Source organism: Astatotilapia calliptera, chromosome 17, assembly GCF_964374335.1.
Source record: "Astatotilapia calliptera chromosome 17, fAstCal68.1, whole genome shotgun sequence".
In the NCBI taxonomy this organism is placed as follows: domain Eukaryota; kingdom Metazoa; phylum Chordata; class Actinopteri; order Cichliformes; family Cichlidae; genus Astatotilapia; species Astatotilapia calliptera.
This window is the reverse complement of record NC_137438.1, coordinates 18,708,245-18,728,058: the sequence shown is the minus strand read 5'-3', so window position 1 is coordinate 18,728,058 and position 19,814 is coordinate 18,708,245. Positions and strand designations below refer to the sequence as shown.

General features: G+C 42.1%; 1 protein-coding gene across 1 annotated transcript; it reads right to left on the bottom strand.

Annotated features, from left to right (window-relative positions):
• Positions 1–1,055: 1,055 nt before the first annotated feature.
• Positions 1,056–3,079, bottom strand: LOC113012196 (H-2 class II histocompatibility antigen, A-Q alpha chain-like). The gene is made up of 5 exons (XM_080292046.1): positions 2,983–3,079; positions 2,297–2,452; positions 1,921–2,163; positions 1,514–1,795; positions 1,056–1,425 (listed from the first exon to the last, which is right to left on the bottom strand). Exons 2-5 carry the CDS (start codon positions 2,349–2,351, stop codon positions 1,295–1,297), a joined length of 711 nt encoding a protein of 236 aa, XP_080148172.1. The 5' UTR covers positions 2,352–2,452; positions 2,983–3,079; the 3' UTR covers positions 1,056–1,294.
• Between the last annotated feature and the right edge of the window lie 16,735 nt (positions 3,080–19,814).

Here is a 19,814-nt window from a genome sequence, read left to right as displayed (position 1 = left end):
AAACGAGGAAGCGAAAGCAGATAGGCTGATATAACAGTAAAACACTCAGTGGAAACTCCCTCTATCCATTACATTTATGACAATAACTGATAATGATTATGACTTTGCTCCTTTGTTTAGCTAGCTCTTGTTTGTGCACTAATACTAGATGAAGTGACTTCTGTGGACAATCAAACTGTTGTTTGACAATCAGAAACAGTAGAGAGATGTGGGAGCATTTTATGTTGAGACTGTAAAGAAGAATGTTTTGAACTGTAGATTAAATGTGCATTAAATTATAAAGATTTGACATGTTGGTTAATTAAGTTCTGTTAGATTTTGTAAATGGATGATAAGCAGATGAAAAATTCATATAAAGAACCCGACTCTAGCAGCAAATGAATGTTTAGAGCTTAAAATAGATTACAGAATTCAGCCTACAGATATGCTTTCACTTTTATAACAGCTCTTGTGAAAAACATTACTGAAATTTTCTTGTCGGTAAAGTGAACTGTATAACAAAACCTCATATTCTGTCGCAAAAATAAGGCACCTAAATAATCTCTGCAACGATACAAACTTCTTAAAAACTATTTTCCAGAATGTTTTCACTTGTATTGGTTTATTTATATATTTTTTAAACTTAGTTTTCACATCTGTGTAAATAATAGTGTAGTAATTAATAATACTTATGAAGTGTGATGACTTACAATCAGGTAGACGTCTCAGCAACAATGTGTTTAATTCGTTTATGGATACATTCTTTTTTCTAGTCTGGTTTTTATTTTATTTCAGTTGAAAAAAAAGAACCCCACAATTAAGTCTTTTTTCTCATTCTACTTGGCATAATGCACCTAATATGATTTTAGAGTTATGGATCATTAGTGAGGCATATTTCAGCGCTAGAATACCAGTAATGCAAACTTCAAGCTCTGCACTAATGCTAAGAACCAAAAATGTGCTGCAGCGTGTCACATCTAAAAGTGTCGTGTGAAAAGTGCTGGTATCACCGTTCAGCTTTACTGCACAGTATTAATAGTATGAAAGAGTTTTATTATAGAAACACTGACACATCAGCCAAAGAACTACTGCTTTATTTTTTAACTAGAAAGACTTAAATCTGTGGGACTAGTGTATTCATAATGGAAAATGTCAATTGTCGCTGGTAATTTTAACACAGCATATGAGCCATTACACAAGGAATGAAAATAAGAGACAGTTCAGGTTTCTCAGTAAACACAGATGAAAGTTATGCCTGCTGGAAACAAACCAAGGACTATGCAATCTGAGCTCTATAAAATATGTAGTATACATCTCAACCAGTGGGACCAGATTTCCCTGCTTTAAAAAAAAAGTAGGTTCCTATGAAAACTCCAATCAATCCAAGACTCAGGCCAAGTCCACAGAAGACAGCTGGACCTTTGCTGAGCTCATCTGTTTCAACCTCTGCAGAGGACAGCAGAAAGAAATGATGAATTCTAGACATTAAATCGTAATATATGTGCTAAAATATCTGAAGCTTCTTTGTTCTCACCCCAAAACTTGGTCTGAGGCTCGTCCAGCAATTCATGTTCCACAGTGCAACTGTAGATGTCTCCTTTCTCTGGCACAAAGTTGAAGTAGGACAAAACATAAGCAGTCCCATCAGGATTGGACAAAGTTTTGATGAAAGGGTCTTCCACTGTTACTTCTACATCATTCTTGGTCCACTTAATGTTGATCGAAGGAGGAAAGAAGTGGTTGATGAAGCAGATGAGGGTATTATCTTCCCCTGTTATCACTTCATCTCTGGGGTAGATGATGAATTCTGGTGGTTCTAAATTAAATGAACACATGATTTTCTTAAATTCAACTTTCTCGTTTAAAAAAAAAGATCTAAAAAACTTGCAGCATAAACAGTGAAAACTGAACAGGAAACATAACAGTTTGAGTTTCACTGACCTTTTTTCTTTATTACAGACTTGTCTGGCTTCCATCTGTAGATGTCATTTTTGCACATACTTCGATATAATACTGCATATTTGTAGGCGTCGGGTAAATGAAAACTTACGGGAATTTTGCTCTCCCAAATCAGAAGATCTTTTTTAAAGTCTGCATAGTATACGTCATCACCATCGAATGCTGCACAGATTTGAGTATCACTTGAGTCAAAACATCCATAGATGTGACAAAGTGTATGACTTCCTAGGATCAAGTGACAACACAGTTAAAAACACAGTGTTAATATATTCTAAATTACAAAAACAATAAATCATAAACACAGCTTACAACATGAAAGTTTACGGATTAACCAGTAATGGGAAATAATGATACCTACCTTCAGCCTCGACGCAGGCTGCTGTAGACAAAATAATTATGGTTTTAAGGAACATATTCAGTCTGTACTTCTCGGTGTTCTGCCTTGTCTTTAGTATCAAAGTTGACGCTGATACAAGACAACTTCCTCATTGTTAAACAAATCATATAAATGTTGCTGGGAAGAGAACAGGAGGAGGGGAAGAGTCAAGTAGAACTTGCTGAACAGCTTAAACTAAGATAAATACAGTTTATTGAGCAAAAAATCAAATCCAAATGAACACATTCACTGTGGATACTGTTGGGTTTTTATGAGAGCGAAGCCAAAAATGCTCAAATTATCAGTTTTCACAATTTATAATTAAACATTTAGAATTTCAAATTAGTTTTACATGGTGCCGTGGACCTCCGTCTCTCTGGCTCAGAGACAAAATGCTGCTATACTCAGGCAGTAAAGACTTTTATTGCGTGTGGTAAAACCAGAATGTTAACATGATTGGTCAGCAGTTGGAGACTTTAGACCCTGTGTATGCCGGCTTGTACACATACACGAGAGACACGAGAGTTCTTCTTTACTTATGTTTACTGTGCTTCTCTAAACGTACACAGGTACACCGTAGAACTGGTGATTACAATTGTACAAGAAAATTATATTCCAGCCTTTAAACATATTGCAATATAAAATTCACAAAATATAAACAAACATACCACTTTGGCCTGCAAGTGGACAAACCAGTGTATTTTGAGCTTAGGACTTGTTATCGCTTCTTTGACATTCACACATCTCGACTGTCACCATGAGCAGCTTCTTTGACCTTTTTTTCCCAAAACAGGAAGTGGCCTCTGGCCTTACCTTAAATGTTAACATGCTCAACATAAAAATAAAACATACAAAATAAAATGCGTTAATTCAAATTACATTATCATTACAAGAGCTCCGCCTAGTGGTCAAGTACTAACAATCCAACAGCTGTTACACTATGTCTGACTCATGTTTCTTCTTCTGCACCTTTTTGGACATTCCCTAACACCAGAATTCATAGCCCTGTTGTTCTCTAGACAAGTCAGAACTAAAGTTTTATACCTTGTGGTGACATCACCAGTCCTGGCGGATGATCCCTCTCACACATTCCTCAGAGAAGAAGGCTTCTCTCTTCTTATGGCTGTTAGTATCTGAGTCTAAATCCAAAGCTATCCTACAATGCATATCTGTGTGCAATATAGGATCAAACATAATATATATCACATATATATATATATATATATCACATATATATACATATATATGTGATATATATATGTATATATATATCACATATATATGTGATACAAATTTAGGTAATTGTGTAATATAAAATAATGGGAGTACATGAGCTTAGCAGATACAACAGATGGTAAGTGTTGATGGCTAAAGTTGAGTCTACTCATCCTCCATAAGCTCTAATTCATAATCTTTACAAGCGTGGCAGAAGAATAGGGTTGCCAACTCCCTGAAAAATAAATAAGGGACACCTCGTTGCCAGGGCCGGGCAACCCAGTTGTCTTCACCCTTCCCAGTGTGGTGAATTTTCTAGCTCTTTTTTTTTTGTGTGAAATTATTTTTTTTAACCATTTGACTTGAAGTTGATTTAAGTAGATGCATATTCTATTCTTTGTGATATGAACACATGTGAAACAAGTGATCATTTAGCCATTTATTTTTAGCTCAAAATGACAACATTAACACAATAAAACAGGTCTCTTTCTTAAACAGAAGCCTGTCATTGTCATGGTCCTGGGCCATGTGGGCCCAGTATTCTCAGTTCCTTGTATTTTTGTATTTCGTTCCTTATTTAGGTCTTGTTTCCTGAGTTGTCCTGTTATGTTGTTCCTTATTTGACTTCCCCTTGTGGCTCTTATCCCCTGTGTGCCCCTCTATGTATCTGTGAGCCCTCATCTCCCCTCGTGTTTCATTTCCATGTTTCCCCAGCCCACTATGCCCGTGCTCTCTCTCTCCTCCTGTTTGCACCTCTGTGTACTTCCTGTTTTACTTTGACAGTCTCCCGTCAGTGTTGTTTACTCCTGCCATGTCTTGTTATGTTTATCTGTGTCAGCTGTGTTCCCATGTGTGGCCACTTCCCCTGATCATCCCTCTTGTGTATTTAGTCTCTGTGTTTCATGTAGTCTGTGTCGCGTCGTCTGTGTTTCCACCCTCTATGTTTCTTTTTTTTTTTTTTTTTAAAGAAACTTTATTTAAAGTAAACAAGTTTACATATAAAATGCACATACACATACAATTACATATACAAAACCTTGAGCACATACAAAAGGGAGAAACAAGGAGGAAAATCTAGCATCTGAGTCCACACAACGCTCACAAGACTTACAGTTTTAATTCGTTCCAGGGGAAAACTTTCCCAAGTTTCAGGTCCATTGTTCGTCTTCTCCGAAGGTCTGTAATGATATGTTTACTCACCACATCACTACTTATCATCCTTTGTTCAAGTACTCCTTTGGCACGAGTTTTCCAAATATGTGTGTTTATTACACACATTACTAACCAAAAGAGTCTCCTTTTGTCGTCACACATTTTTTCTTTAAACAAACCATATTTAACTGCTTTAATATTAACATCCACATCATAGCCAATTTCTGTCATTTTCTGCCTGATCTCAGTTGTCCTATAACAATCCAATAGGAGATGTTCTAGGGTCTCATCTTCATCACAACCTGTCATAGGGCATTTCATGGTGGTAACAAAACAACTCCATTTTACCACCGCTCTCACAGGGAGGCGCCCGAGCGAGATGAGCCATACCACGTCTCTCATGCTTTCAGATAATAATTTGTCTTGTATATTTTTAACTATTGAAAGGTTTTCATCTTCATTTGCATACTTATATTGAATTACACCTTCATTTTTGGTTTCATTAATTTTTTTATAGATATTTTTCGTATTATCTTGGAGAATATTTAAACTATATTGTTCCCATTGACTTGATAAGTCACCGAACATAAGTCTGTGGTATGGAACACCCGCTCTGGCCCTGCCCCTTTTCTTTTGCCACAATTGCTCCTTCCCTCGAACCCACGGGGCACCCCGAGAAATTGCGCTTTGAGTAATTTTTATAAAAGGAATTCGCAAAACAATCTCTAAGTCTGGGGCTCCCAAGCCCCCGTGCTTCCTACTCTTGTACATAAATTTCCTCTTAGTCACTTCTCGATTGGATCCCCAGATAAATTTAATGCACATCTTACTTATTTTCATTACAGTTGTTCTCGGGGGAGGAAAAATTGCGGCAAGGAAAAGAAGTTTCGAAATTATATGTGTTTTTACAATATTAATACGTGTTTTATAATTTGTATCTTTATTTTCCCATTTCATAATTTCCATTTTAATTTCATTTTCTTTCTTATTCCAATTTAGTAAACTAGAGTCAGTATTATCAATCCATATACCCAAAATTTTAATCTCCCTACAAAGAGAGATCATTTTAGGTTGTCTGGTCGGATGTCCAAGCCACACCCCTTCAGTTTTGTCTTGGTTAAGTTTGGCACCTGATGCCTGTTCGTAATGGTGTAATATCTCCATAACTGAAGACAGTTCGTTTTGGTTTCTAATTATCACCGTCACGTCATCTGCATACGCCAAAGCTGCGATTTTAAGGGATTTATCAAGGACGTATCCCTTGATCCGTTTATCATCATTTATCCTTTTCAATAAGGGATTAATTGCAAGGACATATAACGCAGCACTCAAAGGACATCCTTGTTTAACCCCGCACTCAGCACTAAAAGGGGATGAGAGCTTTCCATTTACCTTAACTTGCACTAGGGACTTTTTATAAATCAATTGGATAATAGAAATAAATTGGTCCGGAAAATTATAAGCTTTCATTACTTTCCATAAATAAGAGTGGGAAACAGAATCAAAAGCTCTCCTTTGATCTAATCCTAAAATGCAGAGTTCTGAATCCTTTCCATTATAAATAATTTCTCTTAACATACTTAAGTTATCCCACATCAATCGTCCCTTAATTGCGCATGTTTGTTCTTTTTCAATGATAATATCTAATACATCCTCTAGTCTAGACATAATTATTTTAGCAAAAATCTTATAATCTACATTCATTATTGTCAGTTGCCTATAATTGTTAATGTCTTCTCTATCACCTTTCTTATATAATAAACACATAACTCCTTCATAAAACGATTTACCCATTGTTTCTCTTTCTATTCCTTCATTAAAATACTGAGTTAACAATTCAGACAGTTCTTTACTCACAATTTTGTAAAATTCAGAGGGGAGTCCATCCAGACCAGGTGTTTTATCGGTACTAAGTTGGTTAATTACTGACTCCACTTCCTCTCTTTTAATTTTTCCAATCAAGGTTTCATAAATGACAGAATCTAATGGTTCAACCTCACTCAAAAAATTGTTAATAGCGTCGCTGTTTGTAACTATGGATGAAAACATCTCCGAACAATAATCTCTAATCACTTGTCTTTTCCCCTCTTCTTTAAAAACTGACTTTCCATGTTTATCCTTACTTGAGACAATAAAGTCATTCCGACTTTTCTTTTGATTATTAAGAATCATATAATCACTGTTCCCGTGAAAGTCAGTACGTCGCAACATATTAAATGAAACTTCTCTATTGACTCGATCAATGTCCTCTTTAAGAGACATCATTTGATTTTCCTCCTCCTCTTCCTTCTCCTTCTTATTTCTTAAATATATATATCTACTCACATCTTCGTTATATTTTACATTCTTTGCATGATTTATTTCTCTCGCTTTAAATTTAAAAAGTTGACGCATACGTCGTTTAAGAAGCTCCCAAAGTTCCGAGAAAGAAGTAGTAAAAATCTTAAGATGTAATATTTTCCTAATTTCGGATTTAACTTCAGACACAAGCAACTCGTCTGCTAACAAGGATGTATTCAATTTCCAATAGTTCAAAAATTCATGGGGACAACACGACACTGTTGCCATAACCACCATATGATCAGAAAAGTCTGTTAAAAGAGTGTCATATTTCAGACCTTGAACATTATGTGATATGTAGAATCTATCAATCCTTGTTTTAGTTAACGAATCAAATCTAGTGTAATGGACGGTATGTGGATGCAAGTGCCTGTATAAATCACGGAGTGCTGCTTCCTTACAGACTTTAACCAACAATTTACTTTCCCGCAGTTCTCTAAATTCAACCTTGGATATTCTGTCAGTTGCTTCAGTAACAATGTTAAAATCTCCACATAGAATTATATTAAAACCAATCTCTAATAAATACTTCAGTTTTTTCAACAATTGTATCTTTTTCGTTCGTTCGGGTGCATTATAAACATTAATAATACGCAACCTTTGCCCGTAATAACAGCAATCAACAAGGAGGAGTCGTCCCGGTATTATGTCTCTTCTTTTGATTATATTCACCGCATCTTTTTTAAAGAAAATACCCACTCCGTCAGAGCTGTCTTCCCCTATCGATATTATTGAATGGGCAGTGTTCCACATTTTATTTAATTCACATACATCTACGTGTGTCTTTAATCTCATCTCTTGAAGGCACAAAATATCATAATCAAGTCTTTTTAAGAAATCAACCTTCCTTTTCCTGCTCTTATCTGATTGGAGACCTCTGACATTAAATGTTATTATTTTGATGTTACTCATAGGTTGACTAAAGGAGAGACCATCTCAGAAATATTACTCACGGAGGACTTGGTCTATTATCCTTCCGCTTATCTCTTCCAGAGCTAGAAGCAGAAACGCTCCTTTTTCTGCTTCCTCTCGTATCCTCGTTGACGAGCTCGTTGAGGGCTGGGTGACTTCCACTAAAGATGATCTTCCGTTTTTCTTTCGTTTCCCCGGGCAGCGAAGCAAGAGCCAGAGATGCTGCCTCTGAGAGAGGGAAGGATCCATGGTCCTCGCTATCTCCGTCGTCCTCAGGTGTCTGCTCGCTGTCAATTTCTTCGTCGTCACTATCGCTTTCATTCTCGCCATCCGATGTCTCTATGATTAGGTTACCACCTAGTTCTTTATCACTCTCGTCGCTTGACTGAGACAGTGGAGATGGTAACTCATTTTGAACAGGGCTAGACTGGGTATCCTGTTCATCCACTTGTGGATTGTCCAATCCAGGCGAAACTGGGAGTGACAGTGAGGTAGTTGTCGGAGGAAGGTGGGGAGGAGTAGAGGGAGGGGGCTCTCTCACCTGGTCATTCACAGGGGGATCCAAGGCTTGGGAAGGATCCACCAAAGAAGGAAAATCCATGGTGGCAGAAGGTCGAGGTTGTTGGGAAGATTTAAGTATATTCACGTAGGACTTGGGGCATTTAAAGAAAGTGTGCCCTTTCGCACCACAGAGGGAGCACTCCCTTTCGTTTTGGCAAATTTTAGCCTTGTGGCCCAGCTCACCACATTTCCAACATTTGACAGTGGGGCATTCTCTCGCCTGGTGGTCTGGACCTTGGCAGATGAAACACCTCACCGATTGGCCCGGATAAATAATCCTGCCATTGTAGGGGCCCAACGAGATGGAATTCGGAATAGAAATTATATGTCCAGCTTCGTCTCTACGCATCCGAACTTTGTATTTTCGGACTCCATACCAGAATCCGAATTTATCCACTGGCTTGACTGGGGGTTGAAGAATCTCGCAATACCTTTTAAGATATAACTCGATATCTTGGTCTGGAATCCTTCCAGTCCAGAATTTAACAACAAGAGTCACTACCTCTACCTGGACAGAAGACTCCACTTGCCAGTCTTTCCATTTCGGATGTGATGCGTTGGAAAGGGAGATCTCTAAGAAGCGACGTAAGGGTGCCTCTTCGGTGAAACACAGCTCAAAATCCCGTTTACTGGGGAGAGCAATGAAGGAGTATATGTCCTGCACATTCAGCCATGATGTTTGCAATATCAGCTCTTCAGCAACATAATCACGGGTCGGGGGGTCCCCGTCTCCGATGTACTTGAGTCTCACCCATAAATTGCTGAAGTTTGAAGCAAACGATAATGGGGCATACGGGGGCATGATTACATAACTAATAACCAATTACTCCTTTTCCTCTTCCACTCATTTTGGCTGTTCAGAAACAAATGACACGTAAACGTCGGTGAAACAGACGGAGCAGCACGGCAGTGCAGCGTGTGATCTGGACACAAGCGATGGAGGCACAACTTGTAGAACTTTGGAAAGCTCATCCGAGCCTTTTTGATGTGGCATCACAAAATTATCACGACCACAACAACCATGAAAATAGTTGGATTTACATTGCTGCTCAATCACAGCTGCCTGATCAATGTCTTTCATTAGCAATTTAGCAAAGTTGATGGTGGTGGTGTGCGTGTCTGTGTGAGTGTAAGACGGAGAGAGAGAGAGCGCGACAGATTTTCTGTTATAACCTTCATTTTATGGACGCACAGTGTGAGCACTCAGGTCGCATCAGAGCATCGGGCGGTATAGTGTGAGAGACCCTGCATCGTGACCTATGAACTTCTAACCCCTGCGAGTCAATCGTGCAGTTTGAGCAGGAGCTGAATAACGCGACTGAAAAAATTGCACAGTGTCTGCCCAGCTTTAGGTGTACTGTCATCCGAGACTTGCACCGCAGTGTCGGCGTTTGTTTCCCTGTTGGCCATGCTTGTTGTTGTGGTCACCTGTTGTCTTCCGGTATTTTCTCCGGAAGCGACCTTTCCTCGACCAATGAGATGAGCGGTAATCTGAATTGTCATACTCGAATTGTCATAAGTGTGCTGTCAGCTCATTGGTCACAAAGCAGGAGAGGGGCTGGGAATTATGTTTTCAAACAAAGCGTTAATTCCATTAAAAGTTATAGACTACTTTTGATTCTCACTGTATTACGGGACAAAGTGCGTCCCTTATTAGCTCAATACGGGACGTGTACTTTTGTTTCTAAATACGGGACGATTCCTGTTGCATCTTCAAAAAATAAAAATACAATAACTGAGCCTTACACCGGAGTATCGTTGCACTGGTTTACTGAACCTTTCTTTCAGGGCATGTACAGAACATGAGCATCCATTTTCTACTGCCTCCTACAGGACACACACTTCTTCCACTTCCTTACACATTAATGTAACACAGAACTAATACTGCCTCTCCTGGCATTACCATTGTAACAACACACTCATTCTGTTTCTTTCAGAAGAATAACAGGAACTTAGGATGTAGGTATCTATGAATAATAACTATTATATATACTCATATATTTATATAACCACTTATTTCTTGCGATACCACATCTCCTCCCCCCTTAAGTCAACAACTCCCTTGACTTACAAAATAACTGTTTATCTAAAGAATGCTTAACAAGCAATCAACATGTAATTAAGGTAACCATACAACCATACAACTGTACATAGGTTTCCATGTTTCTCTTTTTTTTTTTTTTTCTAACTAGGAAGGTACGTCCTTCCTGTGAGATCAGAGCGCATTGTTGCTCTATTTCTGGAAGATCTCACACTACCTAACAAAGTCCTTTAAAGTCTCTGGTGGACGTCTCTCTCTCTGGGAACGTCGCAACACGGGTGTCACTGAGGAGTCTCCGGGAGCTGGAGTCTCCGGAGCATAAGGCAACTCCATTGCCGGAGGTTGTGGAGATGTGTCCAACTCCAATGGCAAGCAGCACTCAGGCACTGATTCTTTGTCAAGCAATGGCTCTACCTCCCTGTCTGGTGTACTGGGAACAGTGTCAGCCACTCTTGCTCTCACCTGATCCACGTGCCGCTTCACAGTTTGACCTGATCCAATGGTAACAATGTAAGACACTGGACCCGATGCTCTCACAATGACTGCGGGAATCCACTTCGGGCCATAGGAGTAGTTTCTGATGAAGACCTTGTCTCTTGGTGTGAAACTTCTCAGTCTTTTCTTGGTGTCATGATTTTCTTTCTGTTTCAATTGTTTGTGCTGCACTTTTGTTTTCACATCAGGCATGAGCAAGTCCAAAACTGATCTGAGTCTCCGTGACATCATCAACTCTGCAGGTGATAAACCAGTAGTGGCATGCGGTGTGATGCGATAACTGAACAGAAATCGGGACAGTCTGGTTTGCAAGGTATCACCTTTGACTTTCTTCATCCCCTCCTTAAAGGTCTGGACCGCCCTCTCAGCTAGCCCATTTGAAGAAGGGTGGAAAGGTGCTGATCTTACATGGTCAATTCCATTCTGCTTCATGAATGACTCAAATTCAGCACTTGTGAAACATGTTCCGTTGTCTGAAACTAACATTTTAGGTAGTCCAAACACACTGAAACTCTGGCGCAGTTTCTCTATAGTTACCTGTGATGTAGAGGATTTCACAGGGTAAATGTCCATCCACTTGGAATAAGCATCCACAATGATTAGAAACATCTCCCCGAGGAAAGGCCCTGCATAGTCCACATGGATTCTGGACCATGGTGACTCCGGCCACTCCCAAGGGTGTGATGGTGCAGTAGGTGGTGACTTGGAGTGTTTCTGACACTCCTCACATGCCTGCACTTCTCTTTCAATGTTCTCATCCATCCCTGGCCACCATACATACGACCTTGCCAAGCCTTTCATCTTCGACATGCCTGTATGAGTCTGGTGCAGGAGTTTCAATATTTTGTCTCGGCCTTTGGTGGGAATAATTACTCGGGCTCCCCAGAGCACGCAACCATCCCTCACACTCAGTTCCAGCTTTCTCTGTCGATACGGCTTTAAACAGGCATCGGTCTCAGTTGGCCAGCCTTTTAAGGTGTACTCGTGGACTTGCGACAACAAGACATCCTTAGCTGTCCATCGTTTGATCTGTGCAGTGTCCACTAATGTGTCATCCAGTACATCCATCATCAAAACCTGCTCAGCCATCTCTTGCTCAAGTGCTGAGTCTGGTACCGGCAACCGGCTGAGCGCATCCGCGTTTTCATGATGTTTTCCTGGCTTGTACCTGATGTTGTACTCGTAAGCACTCAATGTCACGGCCCATCTTTGTACTCTTGGTGAGCCCATCTGAGGTATAGGCTTCTTTTCATTGAACAGTGAGATTAGGGGTTTATGATCTGTGTAAATCGTGAAAACTCGGCCATACAAGTAGTTGTGAAATTTCGTGATGCCAAATATCACAGCTAGACCTTCTTTGTCAAGCTGAGAATACTTTTTCTCAGCAGGAGAGAGTGTGCGTGACATGAACCCCAAAGGTCTCTCGCTTCCATCCTCCATCTTATGTGACAATACGGCGCCTACGCCGTATGGGGATGCATCACATGAGAGAACCAACTCACGGTCAGCAGAATAATGAACTAACACCTCTGCTGAGTTCAACAGGTTCTTAGATTTCTGGAATGCTTCCTCTTGTCTCTTTTGCCATGTCCACCGTACCTCGTGTCTCAAAAGTTCATGTAAGGGTGCCAACAGGGTTGCCAGGTTTGGAAGGAATTTGTTGTAGTAATTTAGCAAACCTAAGTATGCTTTCAGTTCAGTGACATTTGTGGGGGTAGGTGCGTCCATGATTGCTTTAACTTTGTTTTCCGCTGGGTGGAGCCCCTGGGCGTCCACTATGTGCCCCAAGTACTCCACTTTTTCTTGCATGAAGGCACACTTGCACCTCTTTAACCTCAACCCAGCTTCCTCCAACCGGGTCAACACCTCATCCAGGTTCTGTAGATGGCTTACTTCATCCACTCCAGTCACTAAGATGTCATCTAAATACACCGCTACATGAGGTATCCCCTTCAAAAGACTTTCCATGGTCCTCTGGAATATTGCTGGAGCAGAGGCCACTCCAAAAGGCAATCTATTATACGTGAACAGCCCCCGAGATGTGTTTACTGTCACGTACTTTTTCGATTCGTCATCCAAGAGGATTTGCTGGTAAGCGTGGCTCATGTCTAATTTTGAGAACTGCTTACCCCCGGACAGTGTGGCAAACAAGTCCTCCATTCTGGGTATGGGGTACTGCTCCAGTGAAGCCACGGTATTTACAGTAAGCTTGTAATCCCCACACAGTCTTATTGTCCCTGTGGGCTTCAGGAGTGGCACTACTGGTGCCGCCCATTCAGCATATTTCACTGGCGAGATGATGCCTTCTTTCAACAGTCGGTCTATTTCCTCGTCGACTTTTGCTCGCATAGCAAAGGGGACAGAACGCGGACGGAAGAAGCATGGGGTGGCATCACTTTTCACATGAATAGCAGCTTTCATTCTTTTCAGGGTGCCCAACTCCTCTTTGAACACATTCTCATGTTTACTTAACACTTGCTGAAGTGTTTTTTCTGTTGTTTTGACTTGGTGCAGCTTTCTGTTGTTAGGACTGTTTTTCACTTCACCCCAGTCCAATTTAATTTCCTCGAGCCAAGCTCGACCTAGCAAGCTGGGGCCGTCGCCTTCGACCACCACCAGGGGCAGATGTTTTTTCTGCTGCTTGTATTTGACGCTGACTCGTGTTTCACCAATCACCTTAACAGGATCCCCTGTATAAGTTTCGAGCTTGATTTTGATGGGCTGCAGGCTGGGGGGCTTGCTGTCTTTCCCTGTTTCTCTGAACGTTGCTTCGTTCATGACTGTTAGGCAACATCCAGTGTCTATTTCAAAGTTCACCTTTTTCCCATCAATTTGCATATCCACAGTGTAGGGGTCTACTCTTCTTAAGTGTACCACACTGCCACGCCCTAACTTGAACAGTTTTCTTTTGTGCCCTTGACTGCACTTGACACAGTTCAACATAAAAGAGTCATCTTCAGAGCTATCAGTTTTGTTGTTATCTGCTTTCTCACCCACATTGTGAGTACTGTAGTGTGAACTCTGCTTTTTTTCTTTCTTTACATATGTCGATCCATACTTTTTCTGGTTCAGTTTAGTCTTGCTTTTACAAGCTCTAGCTATGTGTCCCACTTTACCACAAGCATGACATTTTTCTTGTTTGTACTTACAGTCTGCTGCTGTGTGCTTGGTTCCTTTGCAACGATAACACTCTTTATTTTCTGCTTTAAAGGTACGACTCTCCTGTTGTCCTCTAGTGAGACTGAAACATTTTGCTGATGCCCTTGAGGTCTGCAGGTCCTGTGCATTTTTATTTGCAGTCTCCATGGCTACTGCAATTGACAGAGCCTTGTCAAAAGTGAGATCTATTTCTGACAAGAGACATCTCTGAATTCGGTCATCCTTAATTCCGCAGACGATCCTATCTCTCAACATCTGTTGTAACGTGTTGCCATAGTTACAATCCTGTGCCAGGCGACGCAGCTCCGCTACATATTCCATGACTGTTTCATTCGGCTTGCGGGAGCGAGAGTCGAACTTATACCTTTGCACAATTTCACTGGGCTTCGGATCGAAGTGATTTTTCATCAGAAGCACCAGCTCTTGGAAGGTTTTGTCTTTGGGCTTGGTCGGACTGAGAAGGTTTCGCATCAAGCTGTACGTCGCTGCTCCGACGACACTTATTAATATCGCTCTTTGTTTCTCTGCATCGTCGATCCCGTTAGCTGCGAAAAACTGCTCGAGTATTTCCGTATACTCATCCCAAGTCTGATTCTTTGGATCAAACGCTACTAGCGTGCCAATTGTAGCCATTTCCGCTTCGAGGTCACTGCCTTCTATTTCCAGCCGAAAACTTTTGCATTCTTTGAAAAGCTAGCCAAACCTGTAGCCGACTCCATCACTTTATTTTCTTCTCTTTTCTTTCAGTCCGATCGCCCAAACTCCTTCCCCCTAAACGTCCTCGTCGCCAAAAAGATGTTGCATCTTCAAAAAATAAAAATACAATAACTGAGCCTTACACCGGAGTATCGTTGCACTGGTTTACTGAACCTTTCTTTCAGGGCATGTACAGAACATGAGCATCCATTTTCTACTGCCTCCTACAGGACACACACTTCTTCCACTTCCTTACACATTAATGTAACACAGAACTAATACTGCCTCTCCTGGCATTACCATTGCAACAACACACTCATTCTGTTTCTTTCAGAAGAATAACAGGAACTTAGGATGTAGGTATCTGTGAATAATAACTATTATGTATACTCATATATTTATATAACCACTTATTTCTTGCGATACCACAATTCCGTATTTTAAGGGACGGTTGGCAACCCTAAGAAGAGTTTTGAAGCTTTTGCAGGTGAAGCAGAATCATTGATCTGCCTGCTCGTTGTCCTTATAATAAATTCTAGGTGAGGAGGAAAAGCCACTGGGCACAGGGAGAGCCAACACCCCAGGAACGTTTAACCCACAATCCTGCAATCCTAATTACTGTATTTAGTTAAATGCTGCCACCTGGCATGGCATTTTAAAATCAACAGCAAACAAGTTCTGCTAACTTTCAAGTTACTTTTTATGTTTCACAACATACAGTCAGGCTCCACACGCATTTAAATGACAACAACATTTTTGTAATTTTGGCCACAATACAATTTAAGAGCAAACAAATTTTCATGTGATTGTCTAAGGAGCTTGGGAAGAAACGTGTCTGGACTTCTTTAAGTTGGACTTCTGTTTAAGTTGTCCATTTTGGACAGAGAGGACAGATGGTTTGAAAGTGGAGTGAAAGAAGCCATCCATGTCCACTGTGAACAACCATCTTTGAACAGAGGCGGTGGCTTACGACACCAACTGTCTGCCATCTATAATCCAGTTTCGAGATCCCTCCCAGACGCCTTAACGCCCACTCACATCCTGGGCCATTTGACGTCAGGAAATCACATGATAGGGTGGATAGGTTTCACAAGAAGTTCCCCCGAAACCCATTTTCACACTTTGGCTCGTGTGATTAGGTAGGATCATTAGGAGGTCCATTGTCCCTCTTGGGGGGACACTACCATAAGGCTTAAATCTGGGACTCTCCACCAGAGGCGGAGCCAGACATTTGAAACACCCAGGGCTTAGCCCTAAAGTCAAGTCAAGTTTATTTATAGAGCACATTTAAAAACAACCAAGGCTGACCAAAGTGCTGTACAGTAAATACAGATAAAAATACAATAGAACACAATTTCGTAAAACACCTCGCTGATCAAATAAAAAATAAATAAACAAATAAATTAAACCTTTCTAAAAGCCAATGAAAAGAGGTGAGTTTTAAGAGCAGTTTTAAAAGTTTCTAGGCTTTTGGAGAATCTGACGTGAGGAGGTAAACTGTTCCACAGTCTGGGTGCAGCCACAGCAAACGCCCTCTCTCCCTTTGTCTTTAATTTATACCTGGGAACATCTAAAAGCATCAGATCGGCTGACCTCAAAGATCTCCTGGGGCGGATACTAAAGGGTAGTATGCATGTGGGATTTTTTATTTATTTTTTTTTTGGGGGGGGGGGTTAGAAATGACTGAAAGATTAATAGAGATAAGATAAGATAAGATAAGAGTTTTCAAAAGCACGGCACCGACAGAAGTTACAGAGTTACAGAATATTATATATATATATATATATATATATATATATATATATATATATATATACACACACACACACACACACACATATATATATAAATACAGAGACAGATATAAATAAAATATACGAAGGGGATAAATAGAATAAATAGGAATAAAAATTAAAATACAAGTGATTTGCACATTTCAAGTATTGAGGTCTATTGCACATTTGACTATTTACAAAAGTATTGCACAAAGGTATTGCACAGTGAGGTGAAGAGGCACTACAGCTTAGTTGTTCCCCCCTCCTTTGTCCTCCTCTCTCCCCTCCCTCTCCCCTCCAGAGAGGAGTTAAACAGTTTGATGGCGTGTGGGACAAAGGAGTTTTTAAGTCTGTTAGTTCTTGTCTTGGGGAGAAGCAACCTGTCACTGAAAGACTCTTCTGGTTGTTAATGGCCATGTGCAGAGGATGCCCAGCATTGTTCATAATGTCCAGCAGCTTTTTTAGTGTCCTTTTCTCTGCCACTGTCACCAGAGTGTCCAGCTTCATGCCGACCACAGAGCTAGCCTTCCTGATCAGTTTCTCCAGCCTGGATGAGTCCTTCTTTGCTGTGCTGCTCCCCCAGCACACCACAGCATAGAAAAGTACTCCAGCAACCACTGACTGGTAAAACATCCTCAGGAGCTTCCTGCAGATGTTAAAAGACCTCAGCCTCCTGAGGAAGTACAGTCGGCTTTGGGCTTTTTTATACAGGTGCTCTGTGTTGCATGACCAGTCCAGTTTATTGTCCACCCACAGCCCGAGGTACTTGTACTTGTTGACCACCTCCTCCCCCTCTATCTGAACCGGCAGTGGACCTTCTCTGGACCTCCCAAAGTCCACAACCAGTTCCTTAGCCTTTGAGGTGTTGAGTTGAAGGTGGTTTGTGTGACTCCATGCGACAAAGTTCCTCACCAGACTTCTGTTCTCCTCTTCCTGATCATTCCAGATACACCCCATGATGGCTGTGTCATCTGCAAACTTCTGAATATGGCATAATTCAGAGTTGTAGCAGAAGTCAGAGGTGTACAGGGTGAAGAGAAGAGGGGACAGCACAGTTCCCTGTGGTGCTCCTGTGCTGCTGACCACAGTGTCAGACGTGATGTCCTTCAGCCTGACGTACTGTGGTCTGTCGGTGAGGTAGTCGGAGATCCAAGCCACCAGGCAGGGGTCCACCTCCATCCTGTTCAGTTTTTCCTGAAGCATACAGGGCCGGATGGTATTCAAGGCACTGGAAAAGTCAAGAAACAGGATCCTGACCGTGCCTTTTCCCCATCCAGGTGTGAGTGGGCTCTGTGTAGGAGGTACAGGATGGCATCCTCCACTCCGACATCCGCCTTATATGCAAACTGTGGTGGGTCCTGGGCATGTTGTACCTGTGGTCGGAGGAGGTTGAGGAAGAGCCGCTCTAGAGTCTTCATAAGATGTGACGTCAGTGCCACCGGTCGGAAGTCATTCAGCTCATTGGGCCGGTTCCTTTTGGGGACCGGGACGATGCAGGATGTCTTCCATAGGGCGGGCACTCTCCCCAGTCGCAGACTGAGATTGAAGACTCGTTGTAGCGGCTCCCCAAGTTCAGCAGCACACGCCTTTAGCATCCTAGGACACACCTTGTCTGGGCCTGCTGCCTTTCTGGGGCGAAGCTTCCTCAGTTGTCTCCTGACCTGATCCACTGTGACACTGGGAGATGTTTTGGAGGGGGGGGGAGAAGATGTCTTGCTGCTGAGAGAGGGATTGGAGGAGGGGGGTGTCTTAGTGTCAGGAAGGGGGGGGAAGCGAGGGAGGTAGGAGAGTGGGGAGAGGACTCTGTAGTAAAGGTGAGGGTGGGGGGGTTGTGGGCTGGTCAAACCTGTTGAAGAAGTTGTTGAGTTCGTTTGCCTTCTCCACAGTCCCCCCCCCCCCCACTGTGCTTTTCTTGGTGTTGTGGCCTGTGATGGTTTTCACACCATTCCAGACCTCCCTCATATTGTTCCTCTCCAACTTCTGCTCCACCTTCCTCCTGTAGGTGTCCTTTGCTTCCCTCAGGCAGCGTTTCACCTCCCGCTGTGCTGCTTTCATCTCCTCCTTCACTTTGCTCCTGAAAGCCTTCTTCTTCATGTTGAGGACAGCTTTGACTTCCTGTGTTACCCACGGTTTGTTATTAGGATAACACCGTACTGTCTTAGCAGGGGCGACCGTGTCCACACAAAAGTTGAGGTAGTCTGTAAGACAGTGTGTCGCCCCCTCTATGTCCTCACCATGTGGGCTCAGGAGCACATCCCAGTCTGTGGTGTCATAGCAGTCTCTCAGAGCATCCTCCTTTTCTGGGGTCCATCTCCGGATGGAGCGTGTTGTGACAGGCTGCCTTTGGACGAGGGGTGTGTATTGTGGCTGTAGGTAAACCAGGTTGTGGTCTGACTTCCCTAGTGGGGGGAGGGGGGTGGCTCTGTATGCATCTCTCACATTGGCATACAGTAGGTCAATTATCCTGTTGCTCCTTGTGGGACAATTCACAAACTGGTGAAAAGCAGCCAGAGTAGAATCCAGTGTGGCATGGTTAAAGTCTCCAGATATAATAATGAAAGCCTCGGGGTTTTGTGTCTGAAGTCTTGCTGTGACTGTGTGTATTTTCTCACAGGCAGCTGCTGCGTCGGCCCTCGGAGGGATGTAAACACACACACAGATCACATGATTGAACTCCCGAGGTAGATAATATGGCCGCAAGCTAACAGCTAGCAGCTCCAGGTCCGGACGGCATACCGAAACTTTAACGGAGACGTGTCCAGGGTTACAGTATCTGTTGTTAACGTAGACAATGAGTCCCCCACCTCTGCTTTTTCCGCTGGCCTGCGTGTCCCTATCGGCTCTCACGGATGTGAAACCGCATAGGTCTACGTTAGCCTGCGGCGTTAGCTCGGTTAGCCACTTCTCCGTGAAGATAAACAAGCTGCACTCACGGTATAGTCTGTGGTTGTTCAGAGCGCACAGTTCGTCCATTTTATTCTGTAGCGAGTTCACGTTGCCCATGATCACTGTTGGGATTGATGGTTTGAATCGCCTCCGGTGATCCGCTCTCCTCGCTCCAGCTTTGCAGCCTCTGTAGCTCCTCTTTATCTCAGCCGGGATGTTGTGTCGCATGCCGGTCTGTCCCTTTGTTCTTAGTGCCAGTAGCTCGGCT

Coding starts and splice junctions, on each gene's coding strand:
- LOC113012196 (XM_080292046.1), bottom strand. CDS start 2,351: ATGTTCCTTAAAACCATAATTATTTTGTCTACAGCAGCCTGCGTCGAG. Junction 2,164..2,296: donor AGCCTGCGTCGAGGCTGAAG/GTAGGTATCATT, acceptor ACTTGATCCTAG/GAAGTCATACACTTTGTCAC. Junction 1,426..1,513: donor GCCTCAGACCAAGTTTTGGG/GTGAGAACAAAG, acceptor TGTCCTCTGCAG/AGGTTGAAACAGATGAGCTC.